General features: G+C 41.5%; 2 protein-coding genes across 9 annotated transcripts in view; one reads left to right on the top strand and one right to left on the bottom strand.

Annotated features, from left to right (window-relative positions):
* The window catches only part of fbxw8 (F-box and WD repeat domain containing 8), a 39,714-nt gene extending 34,361 nt beyond the window's left edge, over nucleotides 1-5,353 (top strand). For all 8 annotated transcript variants that reach the window (XM_031806840.1, XM_031806821.1, XM_031806814.1 and 5 more), the window contains 3 exons: nucleotides 307-480; nucleotides 807-923; nucleotides 2,533-5,353. In XM_031806840.1, coding sequence (XP_031662700.1) covers nucleotides 307-480; nucleotides 807-923; nucleotides 2,533-2,698 — 457 coding nt within the window. In that variant the 3' untranslated portion in view covers nucleotides 2,699-5,353. The remainder of the gene's footprint in view (nucleotides 1-306; nucleotides 481-806; nucleotides 924-2,532) is intronic.
* Nucleotides 4,188-18,979, bottom strand: tesca (tescalcin a). The gene is made up of 8 exons (XM_020475585.2): nucleotides 18,745-18,979; nucleotides 10,151-10,220; nucleotides 9,092-9,172; nucleotides 8,690-8,829; nucleotides 8,195-8,256; nucleotides 7,880-7,987; nucleotides 7,187-7,234; nucleotides 4,188-5,269 (listed from the first exon to the last, which is right to left on the bottom strand). The coding sequence occupies exons 1-8, from the start codon at nucleotides 18,806-18,808 to the stop codon at nucleotides 5,186-5,188; spliced, it is 657 nt and encodes a 218-aa protein (XP_020331174.1). The 5' UTR covers nucleotides 18,809-18,979; the 3' UTR covers nucleotides 4,188-5,185.
* Between the last annotated feature and the right edge of the window lie 32 nt (nucleotides 18,980-19,011).

The following is a 19,011-nucleotide window of genomic DNA, read 5'->3' as shown; positions in this document are numbered from 1 at the left end:
TTTTTGTAATGCATTGTTCGGAGGCACCAAGTTTCCTCTGGTAACCTAGTTAAGATGTGGCCTGAGTGCCGGTCTGTTGGTTCTATAATGCCAACTCCTTGTTGGCACTCATTGTCATCCCATGGCTTGAAAATAACAGCAATAGAGGTGGCAAGAGCACAAACAGATCTTGGACCAGCCTAGGAAAGATACATCCTTTCATATCTTCAGTAGTGGAGTGAATCGACCACCTTTGTCTGATCTACTTCCTGCAACATCACTTCCTGAGATGAAATGACAACTTGCTTTTGCTGTGTTCTGTTTCAGGGTGAGGGTGTTTGACCTGCGCACCGGCTCCTCTGTGACATCGCTGTATGCCCACCACATGGGTGTGACCTCCGTGCAGGCAGACGATTGGAAGATTGTGAGTGGCGGAGGTGAGGGATTGGTCTGCGTCTGGGAGATGAGGATGGGAGCTAAACTGTGGGAGATGCACAACAGGTGGGACAGCAGAGTTCTTTCTATTGGTTGCTCATACATCTATTTGTTTGTGCCACAAAAGGCAGGTAGAATTCTTACGTGCTATTCAGTACTTGAAATATAAAAATGTAAGTGTCTTGCCGTTCCTGTCACTTTCAAGTATGCATTGCTAAAATATTCAGCAATACGCAACATTTACCTATCAGGCTGACATAGGCAGCAAACCAAACAGGCGCATCAGTATTGATTGATCCCTTTTCAGCTCGTTAGTGAATTTGTGTGTGTGAAATCAAATTGTTAGTAATAAAAAATGGTGTTTGTTGTTTCTCCCTCCTATCTGTTTGCAGGCACCCAGTCAGACACTTGAGATTCAACACTAGCACTCTGGTGACAGCCAACATCCCAGACGAGAAGTCTCCACGAGGGGCCTGCATCACAGATGACGACCTCACAGCCCACCGCAGGTCCCTAATAACACCACCCAAAATTCTAATTTATACATTTAGAGTTTAGCAAGATACTTGTTTATTTTACTGAAGATTCCATATTACACAGAGATCAGTGTCTGCATAGATGTGCCTTCAGAAAGTATTCACACCCCTTTACTTTTTCCACATTTGTGTTACAAGGTGGGATTAAACTCTTTACACTTGTTTTTTAAATGGTCAACGATCTACACAAAATAGTCTGTCAACATTTGTAAAACATGAATGAAAAATATAAGACTAATATATCTTGACTACATAAGTATTCAACCCCCTGATTCAATACATGTTAGAATCACCTTTGACATCGATTACAACTAAATATTTTTGGGTAAGTCTCTAAGAGCTTTGCACATCTGGATTGTAAAATATTTGCACATTATTATTTTAAAAATTCTTCAAGCTCTGTCAAGTTTTTTTAATTTTTTTATTACCTTTATTTAACTAGGCAAGTCAGTTAAGAACAAATTGTTATTTTCAATGACGGCCTAGGAACAGTGGGTTAACTGCCTGTTCAGGGGCAGAACGACAGATTTGTACCTTGTCAGCTCGGTGGTTTGAACTTGCAACCTTCCGGTTACTAGTCCAACTCTCTAACCACTAGGCTACCCTGCCGCGAAGTTTGAATAAAAAATGAAATGAAAATCTTGATCATTGCTAGACAGCCATTTTCAAGTCTTGCCATACATGCCAATTTAAGTCAAAACTGTAACTAGGCCACTCAGGAACATTCCATGTCGATTTGGTAAGTAACTCCAGTGTATATTTGGCCTTGTATTTTATGTTATTGTCCTGCTGAAAGGTGAATTTGTCTCACAGTGTCTGTTGAAAAGCAGACTGAACCAGGTTTTCCTCTAGGATTTTGCCTGTGCTTAGATCTATTCCATTTATTTTTATCCCCAAAAACTCCCTAGTTCTTGCCGATGACAAACATACCCATAACATGATGCAACCACCACCATGCTTGAAAATATGAAGAGTGGTACTCAGTGATATGTTTTGTTGGATTTTCCCCAAACATAAAGCTTTGTATTCAGGACGTAAAGTTAATTTCTTTGCCACATTTTTTTGCAGTTTTACTTTAGTGCCTTATTGCAAATAGGGTGCATGTTTTGGAATATTTTAATTCTGTCCAGGCTTCCTCCTTTAAACTCTGTCATTTAAGTTAGTATTGTGGAGTAACTACAATGTTGTTGATCCATCCTCCATCACAGTCGTTAAACTCTGTAATTGTTTTAAAGTCACCGTTGGCCTCATGGTGAAATCCCTGAATGTTTTCCTTCTCTCCGGCAACTGAGTTAGGAAGGACACCTGTATCTTTGTAGTACAACATTTTTACTTTATGCTTTCCGTAGGGGTTGAATACTCATTTCAGCATTTCATTTTTAATTCAAACTTTGACATTATGGGGTATTGTGTGTAGGCCAGTGACACAAAATCTTAATTTCATCAATTTTAAATTCAGGCTGTAACACAACAAAATGTGGAAAAAAGTCCAGAGATGTGAATACTTTCTGTTTAATTCTATGAGAGTCTGTTTGTTGTTTTGTTTTTTAACTGCCCCAATTATTGTGTGTCCACATTATAGACATAGGGGAGTAATTTGCCACTATGACTTCTCAGAGGACTCCACCTCCCAGGACCATGTTCTGCCCATCTGCAGGTCCAACTATGTGGAGTCATCTGGCTACAACTACAACATTGGCCTGGCCGTGCCCTATGACATCCTGTCTGGCTGTCACCCCTCCCACTGACCCTTATCACCAGCCCTTCAGACCCCTACTACTAGTACCATCAGCCCTGCAGACCCCTTCCACCAGCCCATGTCCTGCCCATCTGCAGGTCCAACAATGTGGAGTTATCTGGCTACAACAACAGCATTGGCCTGGCCATGCCCTATGACATCCTGTCTGGCTCTCATCCCTCCCACTGACCCCTACCACCAGCCCTTCAGACCCCTACTATTAGTACCACCAGCCCTTCAGACCCCTACTATTAGTACCACCAGCCCTTCAGACCCCTACTATTAGTACCACCAGCCCTTCAGACTCCTTCCACCAGCCCTTCAGACTCCTTCCACCAGCCCTTCAGACTCCTTCCACCAGCCCTTCAGACTCCTTCCACCAGCCCTTCAGACTCCTTCCACCAGCCCTTCAGACTCCTTCCACCAGCCCTTCAGACTCCTTCCACCAGCCCTTCAGACTCCTTCCACCAGCCCTTCAGACTCCTTCCACCAGCCCTTCAGACTCCTTCCACCAGCCCTTCAGACTCCTTCCACCAGCCCTTCTGACCCTTACCACCAGCCCTTCAGACTCCTTCCACCAGCCCTTCTGACCCTTACCACCAGCCCTTCTGACCCTTACCACCAGCCCTTCTGACCCTTACCACCAGCCCTTCAGACTCCTTCCACCAGCCCTTCTGACCCTTACCACCAGCCCTTCTGACCCTTACCACCGACCCGTCAGACCCTTACCATCAGCCCTGCATACCCCTACCACCACCAGCTCTGCAGACCCCTACCACCAGTGCTGTAGACAGTATGTACAAAGCAAATCAGCTTTTATATATCCTTTAGATTTTTCAAACTAAATCTGATTTTAAATAGCTGTCCTTATTTTAATTTTTTCCTAGAGCAATGAATTCTGAATGGATTTCATCTTATGATGGGATCATGTTTTGTTAAAGATCCAGTGCAGTCAAACACGTGATTTTTCTGTGTTTTATAAATATTTCCACATTGAGGTTGTGAAATTTGAGCATGATGATATTGCTCTTTTAGTGTTTGGTTAGCCTGTTTTGGTGGCATAGATGTTTGGCCTTCCATAGTGAAATCACCATGCTGTAAATTAGTTAATAGAGCAATAAGAAAGATGGTTTCAAACCCCTGCCAATAATAGCTCATTTTCAGTTTTCTCCTTACCACTCCCAGATATTCCTAGCAAAATTCTTGCTTGAGAAATGTATCTTTGCTATAAGCTACTTCTGTTAATCTTTTACCATTTTACTGTGAAACAATCACAGTAAGGTACTTAATTTTTACCCAGAAATGATTTGATATTGAGATAGAAACTGCTGCATTGGACCTTTAACTAGACATTGAAGTTGGTACTGACATCCTCCATAAATTGATGGGCAACAACGGTCACATGGTCCTTTCACTTAATTTACATCAGTGGAATTGCAGGTGGCAGTCTTATCTGTCTTCACACGAAGATGGAAGTAAAACACAAGTAACTCCAACAATTTTTCAGCTCATAATTTCTTTATTTTTAATTAATGACTACAATATGTGTATACATTATTGCAAAGGCTATTACAGGTTCTTTGGATATAAAGAACAATATTCATCTAATGTGTTTAAACATTTATTTTAAGGATCAATGTTTTCAGCATGAGTAATACATAAACGTGGTTATTTGTAAGTGGTCTTTGATTTTAGAGGGTAGAATGGTGAGACTCCACTGAAAGGACACAGGAATAATGAAGCTTGGTGAACTAAATAAAATTGAGTCTTCCGTGTATTCTGAAGCCCTGTCGGAATGCACTGTGCCCCACAGAGCCAGAATAAAAGTGACCCTGGATGCCAACCCCGGTCCTCTCAGTGATCCACATGGCGGGTGAACCTCTAGGCATTCAAAATGTCTGTACTGTTATGTATACATAATGCTGACATGAGAGAGTGCGGAGGGTGGTATGAAGGGATTCATCTGGGGCACTGGAGGTGTATGTGTTTACTTTTAGCTGAAAGCATGTTAGTATTCAGTCACAGGCAAGCACTAAATACTGCAAGAACATTGCACGGCACTGAAATGGATGCAAATGTCTAACCCGAACCTTAAAATATAGTTCAGCATAGTTTGTCATTTTAAAATGTACAACATACGTTATGTAGACAATATTGTACACTTACAGTGCCTTCAGAATGTTTACACACCTTGACTTTTTCCACATTTTGTTGTGTTACAGCCTGAATTTAAAACGGATTGTTGACATTTTTGTCACTGGCCTAAACACAATACCCCATTATGTTAAAAGTCCAAAGCTCGTCGCCATTGGACTCTGGAGCAGTGGAAAAGTCAAGGGGTATGAATACTTTCTGAAGACACTGTATATCACAGTGGATCTCCCATCAATCATTCATAAGTTTAAAAAAAGGTATTTGGCTTCATCTCAGAGGAAGACCGGAGAGATTCATTCTGTAAAAACATCAGTACCAGATCTATTTTAAAGGAGACAGGGACTCATTTCCCACATCGCATGGTTGCAGTGTCCATGTTTAAAAAGCGAATGTGCATCCTCGTCTCAATATCGAAGGTTTTAAGAATCTGTGGGGAGAAAATGTAAGGGAATATAAGACTGATATGGCAGTATTCAATATATAAAGTACAGCAGTATATTAAGACACCAAATGTCACTGTGTTGTAATAGCATTCTTTTGCATAACTCAAAAGTGAAATGGCATTTCCTTTTTTCAACTAATACATCAATAGCCAATTTGAATAGCTTGTGAAATGGGGAAGTGGGGAAGAGGTTGTACACAGTGTACAAAACATTAGGAATAGCTTCCTAATATTGAGTTGCACCTCTTCCCCCACCCAAACCCTCCCTTTTTCCCTCAGAACAGACTCAATTCGTCAGGGCATGAACCCTCCTTGGTGTCGAAAGCATTCCACAGGGATGCTGGCCTATGTTGACAATGCTTCCCACAGTTGTGTCAAGTTGGATGGATGTTTTTTGGGTGGTGGACCATTCTTGATACACACGGGAAACTGAGCGTGAAAAACCAAGCAGTGTTACAGTTCTGGCACCTACTACCATACACTTATATATTTTGTCACGCCCATTCACCCTCTGAATGGCGCACATACACTATATATACAAAAGTATGTGGATAACCCTTAAAATTAGTGGATTCTGATATTTCACCCACGCCCGTTGCTGACAGGTGTATACAATCGAGCACACCGCATAGACAAACATTGGCATTACAATGGCCTTACGGAAGAGCTCAGTGACTTTCAACATCACACCGTCATAGGATGCCACCTGTCTAACAAGTCAGTTCGTCAAATTTCTGTACTGCTTGAGCTGCCCCTGTCAACTGTAAATGCTGCTGTTGTGAAGTGGAAACATCTAGGAGCAAGAATAGCTCAGCCGCGAAGTGGTAGGCCACACAAGCTCACAGAACGGGACTGCCATGTGTGCCATTCAGAGTGCCGTAGTGCGTAAAATCGTCTGTCCTCTGTTGCAATACTCACTACCGAGTTCCAAACTGCATCTCGAAGCAACGTCCGCACAAGAACTGTTTGTCGGGAGCTTTGTGAAATTGGTTTCCATGGCCGATCATCCGCACAAAAGTCTAAGATTACCATACGCAATGCCAAGCGTTAGCTGGAGAGGTGTAAAGCTCGCCTCCATTGGACTCTGGAGCAGTGGAAAAGCGTTCTCTGGAGTGATGAATCACACTTCACCATCTGGCAGTCTGACGGATTGGGTTTGGCGGATGCCAGGAGAACGCTATCTGCCCCAATGCTTCGTGTCAACTGTAAAGTTTGTTGGAGGAGGAATAGTTAGTTCCAGCGAAGGGAAATCTTAACACTACAGCATTCTAGACGATTCTGTGCTTCCAACTTTGTGGCAACAGTTTGGGGAAGGCCCTTTTCACCAGGACAATGCCCCTGTGCACAAAGCGAAGTGTATACAGACACGGTTTGTCGAGATCTGTGTGGAAGAACTTGACTGGCCTGCACAGAGCCCTGACCTCAACCCCATCAAACACCTTTGTGATGAATTAGAACGCAGACTGCGAGCCAGGCCTAATCGCCTAACATCAGTGCCCAACCTCATTAATGCTCTTGTGCCTGAATGGAAGCAAGTCTCTGCAGCAATGTTCCAACATCGAGTGGAAAGCCTTCCCAGAAGAGTAGAGGCTGTTATAGCAGCAAAGGTGGGTACCAACTCCATATTAATGCCCATGATTTTGGAATGAGGTGTTCGATGAGCAGGTGTCCACATACTTTTGGTCATGTTGTGTACACAATCCATGTCTCAAGGCTTAAAAATCCTTATTTAACCTGTCTCCTCCCCTTCATCTACACTGTTTGAAGCGGATTTATCAAGTGACATCCAATAAGGGATCATATTTTTCACCTGGATTCACCTGGTTAGTCTGTCATGGTAAGAGCAGTTGTTTCTAATGTTTTGTACACTGACTGTATAATGTACTCTATATACAACCATACCTGAAGAAAATTTTCGAAAGTGATTCCTTCATAGAATTCATCAGGTTCCTGAAAAACAAAGTAACCCAATTTTAAATGGGAAATCTACAATTGCTACATACATTTTTACATAGGGTTGCAAAGGGAGGGCATATTACTGGAACTTTTCAAATGTACCAGTAAACTACCAGAATTGAGTTAACTTTCTTTGAAATTGTATAAAATGACATTTAGGGCCTTTTGGGTACTTCAGATGATCACGGGTGTCTAATATATGTCTCTCTGTGTGGCCTTATCACGTGTACAATATATGAAATGATCAAATAAGATGATTTTTTTTATATAAATAAAAATTATAGTAACAAAGCTGTACAAATTATCCGAAATATAAATCATCAACTTAGTGAAAACCATTGGTGTTTAATATTAAGGTTTCAGCATGAAATGTCCTTTGTATTTTATTGTACACACGTTATTGTTTGAACTGCAGTTTGCCACTTTAAGCAGTAAGGCATGAGGACCTGTGGACTATCATGAATAACAGACGGCTATGGGTTGTTCTTAGGCACGGCACAAAGTAGAGCAGTTCTTTGCACTTAAAAATAAGGTGTGGTTCACTGTAATCAATTGTGTTATCGTTGTATCTTACGCACTTTATGAACTCTTTGGTCTTAAGGGTACGAACATTAGTGATTAAGTGATAACCCCCGTTACCATTTTGCCCCTTGTGGTGCTCGCAACTTCCAGCATGGCGGCATCTGCAATGGCCTTTGCGGTCTCCTGCCCGATTGTGCCAGCCTTAGACAGGAGCTCTTCTACCGCCTAGAGGAAGAAAAGAGCACACCAGGTGTGCTGACATAGGATCAGTTTTGCCTTCTTTAAAAAAAAAATCATAATGAATCATATTACATGGACAAGGGCGAACCTGATTTTAGTACAGCACTCCTACTCTTGAGATGCTTTGTGAATACACGCCCTGGGGCCCATGGAGGATTATGGTGAGGAGAGAGTAGAAAAGGGGGGCCTTACCCGTCTGTACTCCTCCAGAGTGATGGTGCCGTCACTGTCTGTGTCATGCATGTTGAACACAACTGAAGACGAACAAGCAAAATAGGACATTTTTACTAACTATTTTATCCCCAAAGAGTATAACAGGTCTCTACTATGATTTCTATTCATCATCGACTGGGAAGGGTTCCAGGGGCAGGATAGGGGCCTAATGGCTCATTTCACATCAGGGTGGATGAAGAAGTCATGATTATGAGAATTGGCTTTCTGAGCTGCATCCATGATAAGTAGGAGCAAGACAGACTGGCTGGTCTACTCCAGACCCAATCTTGACTCTACACTAGAGTATGATTAGAGAACTGAATCAATGTTATGATTCTATCTAGAATAGCCCTTATATAAAACATGCATGACTCAGTCAAGACCACACTAGCCCACTGAGCTAAAGCCTAGGCATTAGCTCTGGGCACAAACACAAGTCTCAGCAAAGTCACTCTACTCATCACCAAACCATACAGCGTAGTTTTTCCCGCCTCAGTTTCTCCCTCTCCTCCTCTGTGATGTGCATAGCTGCCGGACGAAAGTGAGACATGACCATAAGGAACTCCTCAAAGCCAATCACCTGGACCGTACCCGCCTCATTCTGACGGAGGTTTCTAAATCAAGTAAACACAGAGAGGCATTAGTCTGGTTAAACCAGACTAACCGGTGAGGTTACCAAGGCTACAGGTATAGAGTTACATGTATATGTGAATTCACTCAGACTGCCCTACGTTGAACATGCTTCAAAACTAAGGCCTTTACAGCATCACTGATTACCTCATGAACAAAACTGTCCTCTGTGTAAAAACAGTAAACAGTAAATACAGTATGTATTAAACAAGAGATTTCAATATTGTACTTCGGCTATATAATCACCTTTTGTCAAAGAAGGCATTAATAATTTGAGCCCGGAGTGGATTGTTATCTAGAGCAGAGATGCTCGCCAAATCCTGTCGACTGCAAAAGAAAACATGACATGAAAATATGTTAGTAACAACTACATTATCATGTGAGATGTTTACCGCCTTTTGCCAAAGGCCAAGGTTACTGTTAACAAGTATTATATTAAGGTTACTGTCAACAAGCATCAATTACATTGATACAGCCCTCTCACTAACAGGTAGGACAAATGTAGCCTCTTACAAGGCACGCCTCATATGTTTATGTACCAGAAACAACAATACCATATTAGAAATACTTGTTTCACTTCAAATGTCTCCAGTATAGGCTTATTGTAACGAACGATATCAAGAAAATGTCCAGGATAAGTGGTCTTTGCAAGCAGGTTGGCTGCTAGGTAATGTGTTTACATTTTACAGCATATCAATGACTGCCAACTTTGAAGCCTGTGTTAAAGGCCTCCATAAATGTAAGTGTTATAAAATACCAAATGTTGCACTTATACTTCTAGAGGCATTTAACAAAGGCTTCCATACAGTGACTACATGGCAAAGGCAAATACTCAACCATTAAAGGTTTAAGACTTGCTTCCATTCCAATCTGTCCCCTATAGACATTTAATTGATGGGGTACTACTACTACATATCAATTAAATTGGTACAGCACAAATGTAGCCAGAAACAACAATACCATGCACCCACTAGTGGTCAAAAGGATTTTGGCACTCCAAAAATACAATATGGTAACGTATTCTTTGGGGTGGAATTACAAGCCATTTGAAATACAACAAAAACTTTTTCCCTCTTTAGAGGATGTGCTTTTATTTATTTTTTGACCTTGTACTCTTTGTGTGACATTCTATTTTGTACATTCACAAATACAGTAAGTGAACTGCTACTTATATTTTACGTAACATATTTTAAGGTAAATTCCAAAATACATCATATTTCCAGAATGGTTTTACGGGAATATGAATTAGATGACATGGGTAACAGCCGATGATGTACTGTAAATATATGGTGTTGGTGACACTACCTTAGTGTCTCCTCATTCTTGCTCAGCTGTCTGAATCTCTTGTTGAGGTTGCCAATCTGCTCCAGGGAAACTGAATGGAAACAATCACAGTAGTTTGGAGGAGTAAATTAGCATTAGCAACTTAAGACTTATTAAAGGTATAATAACTTGAGGGTATTCCATTTCTAGATACCCCACCCTTCAAGACTAGCTGGATATCTTTACCAAATTTGTTCTGGTATGGTATGTATTGGTTTTGAAGTGTAAAACATGTAAATGACCTGTAGAAATTATGAACTTTGGATTCAGGTGCAAAAGGGTACAGAACAGATAAACCTCTTCAGAAATGGCCAGAATTGTGATAACAATAGGCCTACGACACAATCAGCATAATGATAAAAAAAAAACATAATCGGCCTAATAGAAAAACAAACATACTCTAGTGAGATTATATTTGCTTTCAAAGGGAACTTTGAATTATTGACTTCTTTGTGGGCTAATGTTCGAAATAAAGGATCACAGGGGGTTATATTTGCACAACATTTTAATGTTATGGTTGCAAGATACAGTTAAAGAACCACAGATTGTGATATTTTACTTTGCGTGCAAACGTTGCATACAATGGTGCTTATTTTGACTTCTCCTCAAAGGTGGAACGTGCTTTGCCCTCACAGTGCTTGTTGAATGCACATAAGAATCATTTCATGGTAACAGAATGACGGTGAGACTATATTTTTCACTTTGAAAGTATGCCAAACAAAAACCATTGATTGAAAAGTTAAACAAACCATATGCACAAGGACAACTTTTATAAATTTCGACTGACATTTTTACAAAAACCCATTTACTCAAATGACAGTGCAGATTTGATAACATACTTAAGGTAAAATCTCCCTCAGTTTTTTTGTCACCACATTTTCCAAAAATTCTGTTAAATATCTACTCCGAATTAAGACTTTTTCTGTTTGCCAAGTCTCCTTTTCCATCTGTTTGACCAGAAATGAGTGCCTTATTCTACATTTTTAGGATGGAAAATAGTTAAAGAATTTATATATGCCTTAATAAAAAACAATATATAGACTCTTAGCTTTAATTTGACACCAAATTTGATGTGCTCCTATGAACTTCACATGTTAGTGCTTATGGGACATGGAAATGGCCTTAACTAGGTTAATGTTTGCAGTAGCAACAACTACTGAAGGTGAATGCTTCAGCAACCACACAGAACAATGCCACACACTAAACTATTGCACAGGCAGGTTTATAGACTTACGTGGGTGGTGTGTATGCAGCAATACAGCAATATTGCGTATTGCATTTCAGACTCTTCTGTTTTCCCTCTCAACCCTTTGAGTTGCATCTGTATTCAGCCAACCTTGACTTGGCACTGCAAACTCATGGCTCAACTCTTAATCCATGTTTGTGAACAGAGGTATCAGTGCAATTACTGCAACAATGTAATCACAGGAAGGATAACAGATTTGTTAGTCATGTTTTCAAGCAGATAATAAAAATCCTTGAATTGCTAAATCCTCAAGCCTCTCAGGCATGGGCTTGTGTGTGGAATGACTTAAGCAAAGGACATGTTGCTATAGTAGTATCAGTATTTATCAGACATGTTGCTATAGTAGTATCAGTATTTATCAGACAAGGCCTAGACCTATAGGTATTTGTGAGACATTACATGAGTGTCGCCCAGGTAGCACAGTGAAACGGGGTCAGTTTTTGCAGAAATTGACCCACTATGCTATTTACTTTCTGCATCTATGTCACACTGCTGAGTCTACCTTTTAACGTATCATCTCTACACTATCATCACAAAAAAGATAACTTTATTTTGATGGGTGTTTGTTTTGTTGAATTGAAAAAAGTAATTTAATAGAGTTGAAATGTTTACAAATTAGATGCTCTGAAATGAAAGCAACCTTCAAAAATGAACACTGATTATAGTGACATTATGTCTGATCTCACAAACAATGTAAAGAATGTGACAACAACAGTCATTAATGAGGCAGTCTAGACAGCGCAGGTTAGTGCAGATAGGCCTAGACAGAGCAAGTTTTTGGTGGTTTCAGCCCAGTTCCACCCATTTATGTTAATGTATGAAAACATTGCATTCGGAAAGTATTCAGACCCCTTTAATTTTCCACATTTTGTTACGTTACAGCCTAATTCTAAAATGGATTAAATCGTTTCCCCCCCCCTAATCATCTACACACAATACCCCATAATGACAAAGCAAAAAAAGGGGTTTAGACATTTTTGCTAACTTATGTAAATGTGACATTTCAGTCTTTTATAAGTATTCAGACCCTTTACTCAATACTTTGTTGAAGAACCTTTGGCAGCGATTACAGCCTTGAGTCTTCTTGGGTATGACTCTACAAGCTTGGCACACCTGTATTTGGGGAGTTTCTCCCATTCATCTTTGCAGATCCTCTCAAGCTCTGTCAGGTTGGATGGGGAGCGTCGCTGCACAGCTATTTTCAGGTCTCTCCAGGGATGTTCGATCGGGTTCAAGTCCGGGCTCTGGCTGGGCCACTCAAGGACATTCAGAGACTTGTCCCAAAGCTACTCCTGCATTGCCTTGGCTGTGTGCCTAGGGTCGTTGTGCTGTTGGAAGGTGAACCTTCGCCCCAGTCTGACGTCCTGAGCGCTCTAGAGCAGGTTTTCATCAAGGATCTCTCTGTACTTTGCTCCATTCATCTTTTCCTCGATCCTGACTAGTCTCCCAGTCCCTTCCGCTGAAATACATCCCCACGGCATGATGCTGCCACCACCATCCTTCACTGTAGGGATGGTGCCAGGTTTCCTCCAGGCGTGACGCTTGGCATTCAGGCCAAAGAGTTCAATCTTGTTTCATCAGACCAGAGAATCTTGTTTCTCATGGTCTGAGAGTCCTTTAGATGCCTTTTGGCAAACTCTAAGGGGGCTGTCATTGGCCTTTTACTGAAGAGTGGCTTCCGTCTGTCCACTGCCATAAAGGCCTGATTGGTGGAGTGCTGCAGAGCTGGTTGTCCTTCAGGAAGGTTCTCCCATCTCCACAGAGGAACTTAGAGGGCCGTTCTCCCCCGATTGCTTAGTTTGGCCGAGCGGCCAGCTCTAGGAAGTGTATTGGTGGTTCCAAACTTCTTCCATTTAAGAATGATGGAAGCCACTATGTTCTTGGGGACCTTCAATACTGCAGACATTTTTTGGTACCCTTCCCCAGATCTGTGCCTCGATGCAATCATGTCTCAGAGCTCTACGGACAATTCCTTCGACCTCATGGCTTGGTTTTTGCTCTTACATGCACTGTCAACTGTGGGACCTTATATAGACGGGTGTATTGCTTTCCAAATCATGTCCAATCAATTTAATTTACCACAAGTGGACCCCAATCAAGTTGTAGAAAAAACTAAAGAATGATAAATGGAAATAGGATGCACCCTGTTTCCCGACATTTAGATTCTCATAGCAAAGGGTCTGAATACTTATGTAAATAATAAATACATTTGCAAAAAAAATCTAAAATCCTAATTTTCATTTGTCATTATGAGGTATTGTGTGTAGATTGCTGAGGAAAATGTTTTTTTTAATCAATTTTAGAATAAGACTGTAACGTAACAAAATGTGGAAAAAGGGAAGGGGTCCGACTACTTTCTAAATGCACTGTATATGCAAATACTGTACACCCAGTGTATTTATTTTAACACACAATATTTACAAAATACCTGATTACCATTTGAAAATGTTTATATTAGTTTATTCTAAGAAAGAAAAGGTGACATTTGACAAATTAAATACCTGAATTCCCACCAAAATCCTTCAACCCTGATTCATTATTTGTCAGTGCCAGTAAAATGTTTTATGTGCTATAATACAGTCAATATCTGATGGATTAAAAACATTGTAGTTTGGAGTATCTTCATCCATTGTTCGATTGGTCAACTGTTGCATTTATTAAAATTGTTTGTAAAACATTTTAACAATTTTGATGACCGTTGCTACTGTGCTCGCTCAATCAGCCTAGGTGATTTTGCATTCAACAATTTTACTTTGGCCAACTGTAGAAAGCTAAACGTAGGTATGAGTTTTTGGTTGTTTAGTCAAATAAAAAATACCCATTTCTAGCTTATCTTTAAAAAAGATCCTGCTTTGTAGTATACCCCTCAGAAATGCAATAGTTATTTCTGGTTGTTTATCAAGTTAGCAGGCGAACTAGTTGATCCTGCTTTGTACAGATGTAGGATCTTAATTTGATCACCCTATTGCAGGATGACTTTCCAGCAATGCAGGACATTTTTAAATTGTTATTGTATTTGACGTTTAAAAAGGCTTCTGAAGTTAGAAATGTCTAATTGTAAATTACAAACTTGATTTTCCCTTACGAATGTATAAAAGAAAACATATCAACCCCTACAAAAACGTCCATTAATTATAATAATCCACATAATAAATCACATTTCCTTTTGGTGCAGGATTACTTTCATGCTGTAGCAAACTGGATCAAATTTAAGATCCTACATCTGTAGTATACCCCTCTGCTCTTCATATCCTGCTTTGGCTAATGAACTGAAGCAATGTCTTCGCTCGATGGTAAACACTTTCTTTATCTCAGGCAAGGTGTTGATGTTGAATATTTTCCACCCTTGTTTTACAGCATTTGTGGCTCACAGCTTCCACCAGGTAGTGGTTGCTGTTGACATCTGGTGGTGGACCTTGACATCCTATAGAGACCTTTGGCAAGTCTCGTTGACATTGATGTGGTCGATTTGGTTGACAGTGTGAACATCTGGGGATCTTCATGTTAATTTATGGATGTCTTTGTGAGGGAAGAGTGTGCCACCAATCACACAGCTGTTATTGAGGAAGAAGTCGGCAAGCCTTTCACCGTTGTTATTGACGGTCCCACAGCCGTGTTGCCCCATGGCCTGCTCATAGTCGGTGTTATCGGCTCCAACCTTCGCATTCATATCTCCAGTTATCAGGAACACATTGTATTGTGGGACATTGGATACTGCTTGCAGTAGCTGCTCATACCAGTCATCCTTGTCCTCTTCCTCTGTCTCGTTGGTGGGGGGCATGGCACTGCAGGATGGTGACCTTGCAGTTGAATATTGCTCTGATAACCTGGTCACTGATGGGTTCCCATTCCAAGAGAGATTTGGCAGTTGTTTCGCTAACAATGAGAGCTAAACCACTGGGGTGGGCATCGTCCTTACCTGAGAAGAAAATTGTTGAGCCATCACTTGTCACCTTGCGCCCTTAACCAGTCCATCTGCTTTCCCTTACACATGGGATGTCCACATTGTACTTGTCTATCTCTCTGATAACTTGAGCTGTTTTTGAAGTTTCAAACATGGTGCAGACGTTCCATACTCCAAGACGGACTGTAGTTATGGGCCCTAGAAAACTCCTCAACGAGCTCCCGATTTCCATGGTATGGCTTTCATCTAAAGCCGTCAAAGTGCCTACAGATTGGCAAGAGTTTCCTGAATTTTGGAAGTTGTTGCAGTTTCTGTAACAATGGTGGTTTTTACTGGGCGGGGTTGTTAGCCCCACGCCCAACCCCCAACCTGGAGGGCCAGGTGTTTTGTCTGGCCTCTCACCTGGAACCTGCCCAGCATGGTTGAATCTTCCTGGGTCCGAAACCACACCTGTATAGCTTTCAGGATCACCGAAAAACACAAGCTTCCCCACAAATGCCATGGAAGCAGCACTCAGGGAAGACATGGTTATGAACTTCAGTTCAAATACTTGCATACCATTCAGCTGCATAATGCGCAACATGTTTCTTCACCATTATCTTACTTTAGGAGTTATCACACACTGGATAACCAACATGCTGTATTAAGTTATTACACTTATTACAATCTAAACATTTTATGTTGAACATTGGAAATCAGAGTATTGCTTTATGTCTTGATTGACCTCTCTCATCCTTCTACACTGAGGGAGGAGGAAGCACAGTTCTCCCATTTATAACAGAAGCCAGCTGATGAGAATGAACAGATCAATATTCCAAGCACAACAAATGTTGTTGCAACAGACCAAATTTGCAGAACATCATCCTATCACAAATGAGTAATTAACCCACTTTTAAAAAACATATATTTTTTTTACCCTTGTCACTTCCAAAAATAGTGTGATATTTGACTGTCAATGGATTTGAGTTACATAATTTACAGTAATACTGCACTCTAAATCATCACAAATACTACTCCAATAGGAAATTCACCATACATGGCACCATATTGGCAAGTAGCATGACATTCAATTCAACTTGTTAAATAAACAGTTGTCCATCTGTCCTTTAAGCTTTTTGGAAGGAGTAGCCTACCACTCTTAGATTTTTAATGGAATGACAGAAGGACAATCCGACTATTGTCTATTCATGTGAAAACAGCTACAATACAGTGTCTTATTGTATGCGCTTCGGAAGACTCACTACAAAGCAATTCATAATTCCAGTTTGAACTATGAAATTGAGGCATTTATGCTATTTGTCCCTTCATCTAAGGATAAGCTATTTATTTTCGCGACAAGATCAAATTCGTTTTTTTGTGTGCATTTGATAATAATCCAATAGAAACAGTGTAATCAATAAGTGCATCGAGGACGTCGTCCCCAACCTGACTATACAAACACACCCCAACCAGAGGCCATGGATTACAGGCAACATTTGCACTGAGCTAAAAGGTAGAGCTGCCACTTTCAAGGTGCGGGACTATAACCCGGAGGCAGATAAGAAATCCTGCTATGCCCTCCGACGAACCATCGAACAGGCAAAGCGCCAATACAGGGCTAAGACTGAATCATACTACACCGGCTCCAACGCTTGTCGGATGTGGCAGGGCTTGCAAACTATTACAGGCTACAAAGGGAAGCACAACCGGTGACACGAGCCTACCAGACGAGCTAAATCACTTCTATGCTCGCTTCGAGGCAAGCAACACTGAGGCATGTATGAGAGCATCAGCTGTTCCGGACAACTGTGTGATCACGCTCTACTTAGCCAATGTGAGTAAGACCTTTTAAACAGCTCAACATTCACAAGGCCGCAGGGCCAGACGAAATACCAGGACGTGTGCTCCGGGCATGTGCTGACCAACTGGCAGTTGTCTTCACTGACATTTTCAACATGTCCCTCATTGAGTCTGTAATACCAACATGTCCCTGTTCCCAAGAACACTAAGGTAACCTGCCTAAATGACTACAGACCCGTAGCACTCACATCCGTAGCCATGAAGTGCTTTGAAAGGCTGGTAATGGCTCACATCAACACCATTATCCCAGAAACCCTAGACTCACTCCAATTTGCATACTGCCCAAACAGATCCACAGATGATGCAATCTCTATTGCACTCCACACTGCCCTTTCACCCCTGGACAAAAGGAACACCTATGTGAGAATGTTATTCATTGACCACAGCTCAGCGTTCAACACCATAGTACCCGCAAAGCTCATCACTAAGCTAAGGACCCTGGGACAAAACACCTCCCTCTGCAACTGGATCCTGGACTTCCTGATGGGCCGCCCCCAGGTGGTGAGGGTAGGTAACAACACATCTGCCACGCTGATCCTCAACACTGGAGCCCCTCAGGGGTGCGTGCTCAGTACGGGAAAAGGAGGACCGAGCATGTCCCCATTCTCATCGACAGTGCTGTAGTGGACCAGGGTGAGAGTTCAAGTTCCTTAGTGTCCACATCACCAACAAACTAGAATGGTCCAAACACCAATACAGTCATAAAGAGGGCATGACTTAGCCTATTCCCCCTCAGGAAACTAAAAAGATTTGGCATCAGTCCTGAGATCCTCAAAAGGTTCTACAGCTTCAACATCGAGAGCATGTTGCATCACTGCCTGGTATGGCAACTGCTCGGCCTCTGACCGCAAGGCACTACAAAGGGTAGCGTGTACAGCCCAGTACATCACTGGGGCTAAATTGCCTGCCATCCAGGACCTCTACACCAGGCAGTGTTAGAGGACCCCACCCACCCCAGAGGACCCCTACTACTGCATGGCAAGTGGTACAGGAGTGCGAAGTCTAGGACCAAAAGGCTTCTCAAAAGCTTTTCCCCCCAAGCCATAAGCGGCTACCTGAACTACTTGCATTGTCCCCCCCCCCCCACACCTACCCCTCTTTTACGCTGCTGTTATTCTCTGTTTATCATGTATGTATAGCCACTTTAACCATACCTACATGTATATACGATCTCAATTAGCCTAACTAACCGGTGCCCCCGCACATTGGCTTCCTGGACTATCTGCATTGTGTCCCACCACCCCCTTTTTTACGATACTGCTACTCTCTGTTTATCATATGTGCAGTCACTTTAACCATACATGTACATACTACCTCAATTAGCCCGACTAACCAGTGCCTTTATATAGCCTCGCTATTAATATTCACTGTCTTTTTTATTATTCAGTCTTTTTACTGTTTTTTATTTCCTAACTTCTCTATTATTCAACAATACCAATGTTTTACTTTTAAAAATTGCACTGTTGGTTAGGGCCTGTAAGTAAGCGTTTCACTGTAAAGTACCTGTTGTATTCGGCGCACTTGACAAATATATTTTGATTTGAATAACACTTATAGTTTGAGCATAATATAGCCCAGGCTACTTACATCCAGTTCGATCAGCCACATCTTGAAACTCATGTTCAGTGCGCACAGACTGCGAGGCTCCCATTGCGTTTTTTCCCCAAAAGAGCGACACTTGCGCATTGAAATTATTACAAGAGTGTACTAGGATCTTTGCCGCAGGTGAATCTACGAGTTATGTGGACTTTTCGCGCTCCTACTGTACTGTGCTCCCTACCAACTAGCGATTCCCTCTGCTGTCATAAAGAAGTTAGTAACACATGCACTCTTTATTATGGTCTGTCGGGAGGG

The sequence above is a fragment of the Oncorhynchus kisutch genome, linkage group LG3 (genome assembly GCF_002021735.2).
Source record: "Oncorhynchus kisutch isolate 150728-3 linkage group LG3, Okis_V2, whole genome shotgun sequence".
In the NCBI taxonomy this organism is placed as follows: Eukaryota; Metazoa; Chordata; class Actinopteri; order Salmoniformes; family Salmonidae; genus Oncorhynchus; species Oncorhynchus kisutch.
Note: the sequence above shows the minus strand (reverse complement) of the source record. Positions and strands in the feature narration are given on the sequence as shown.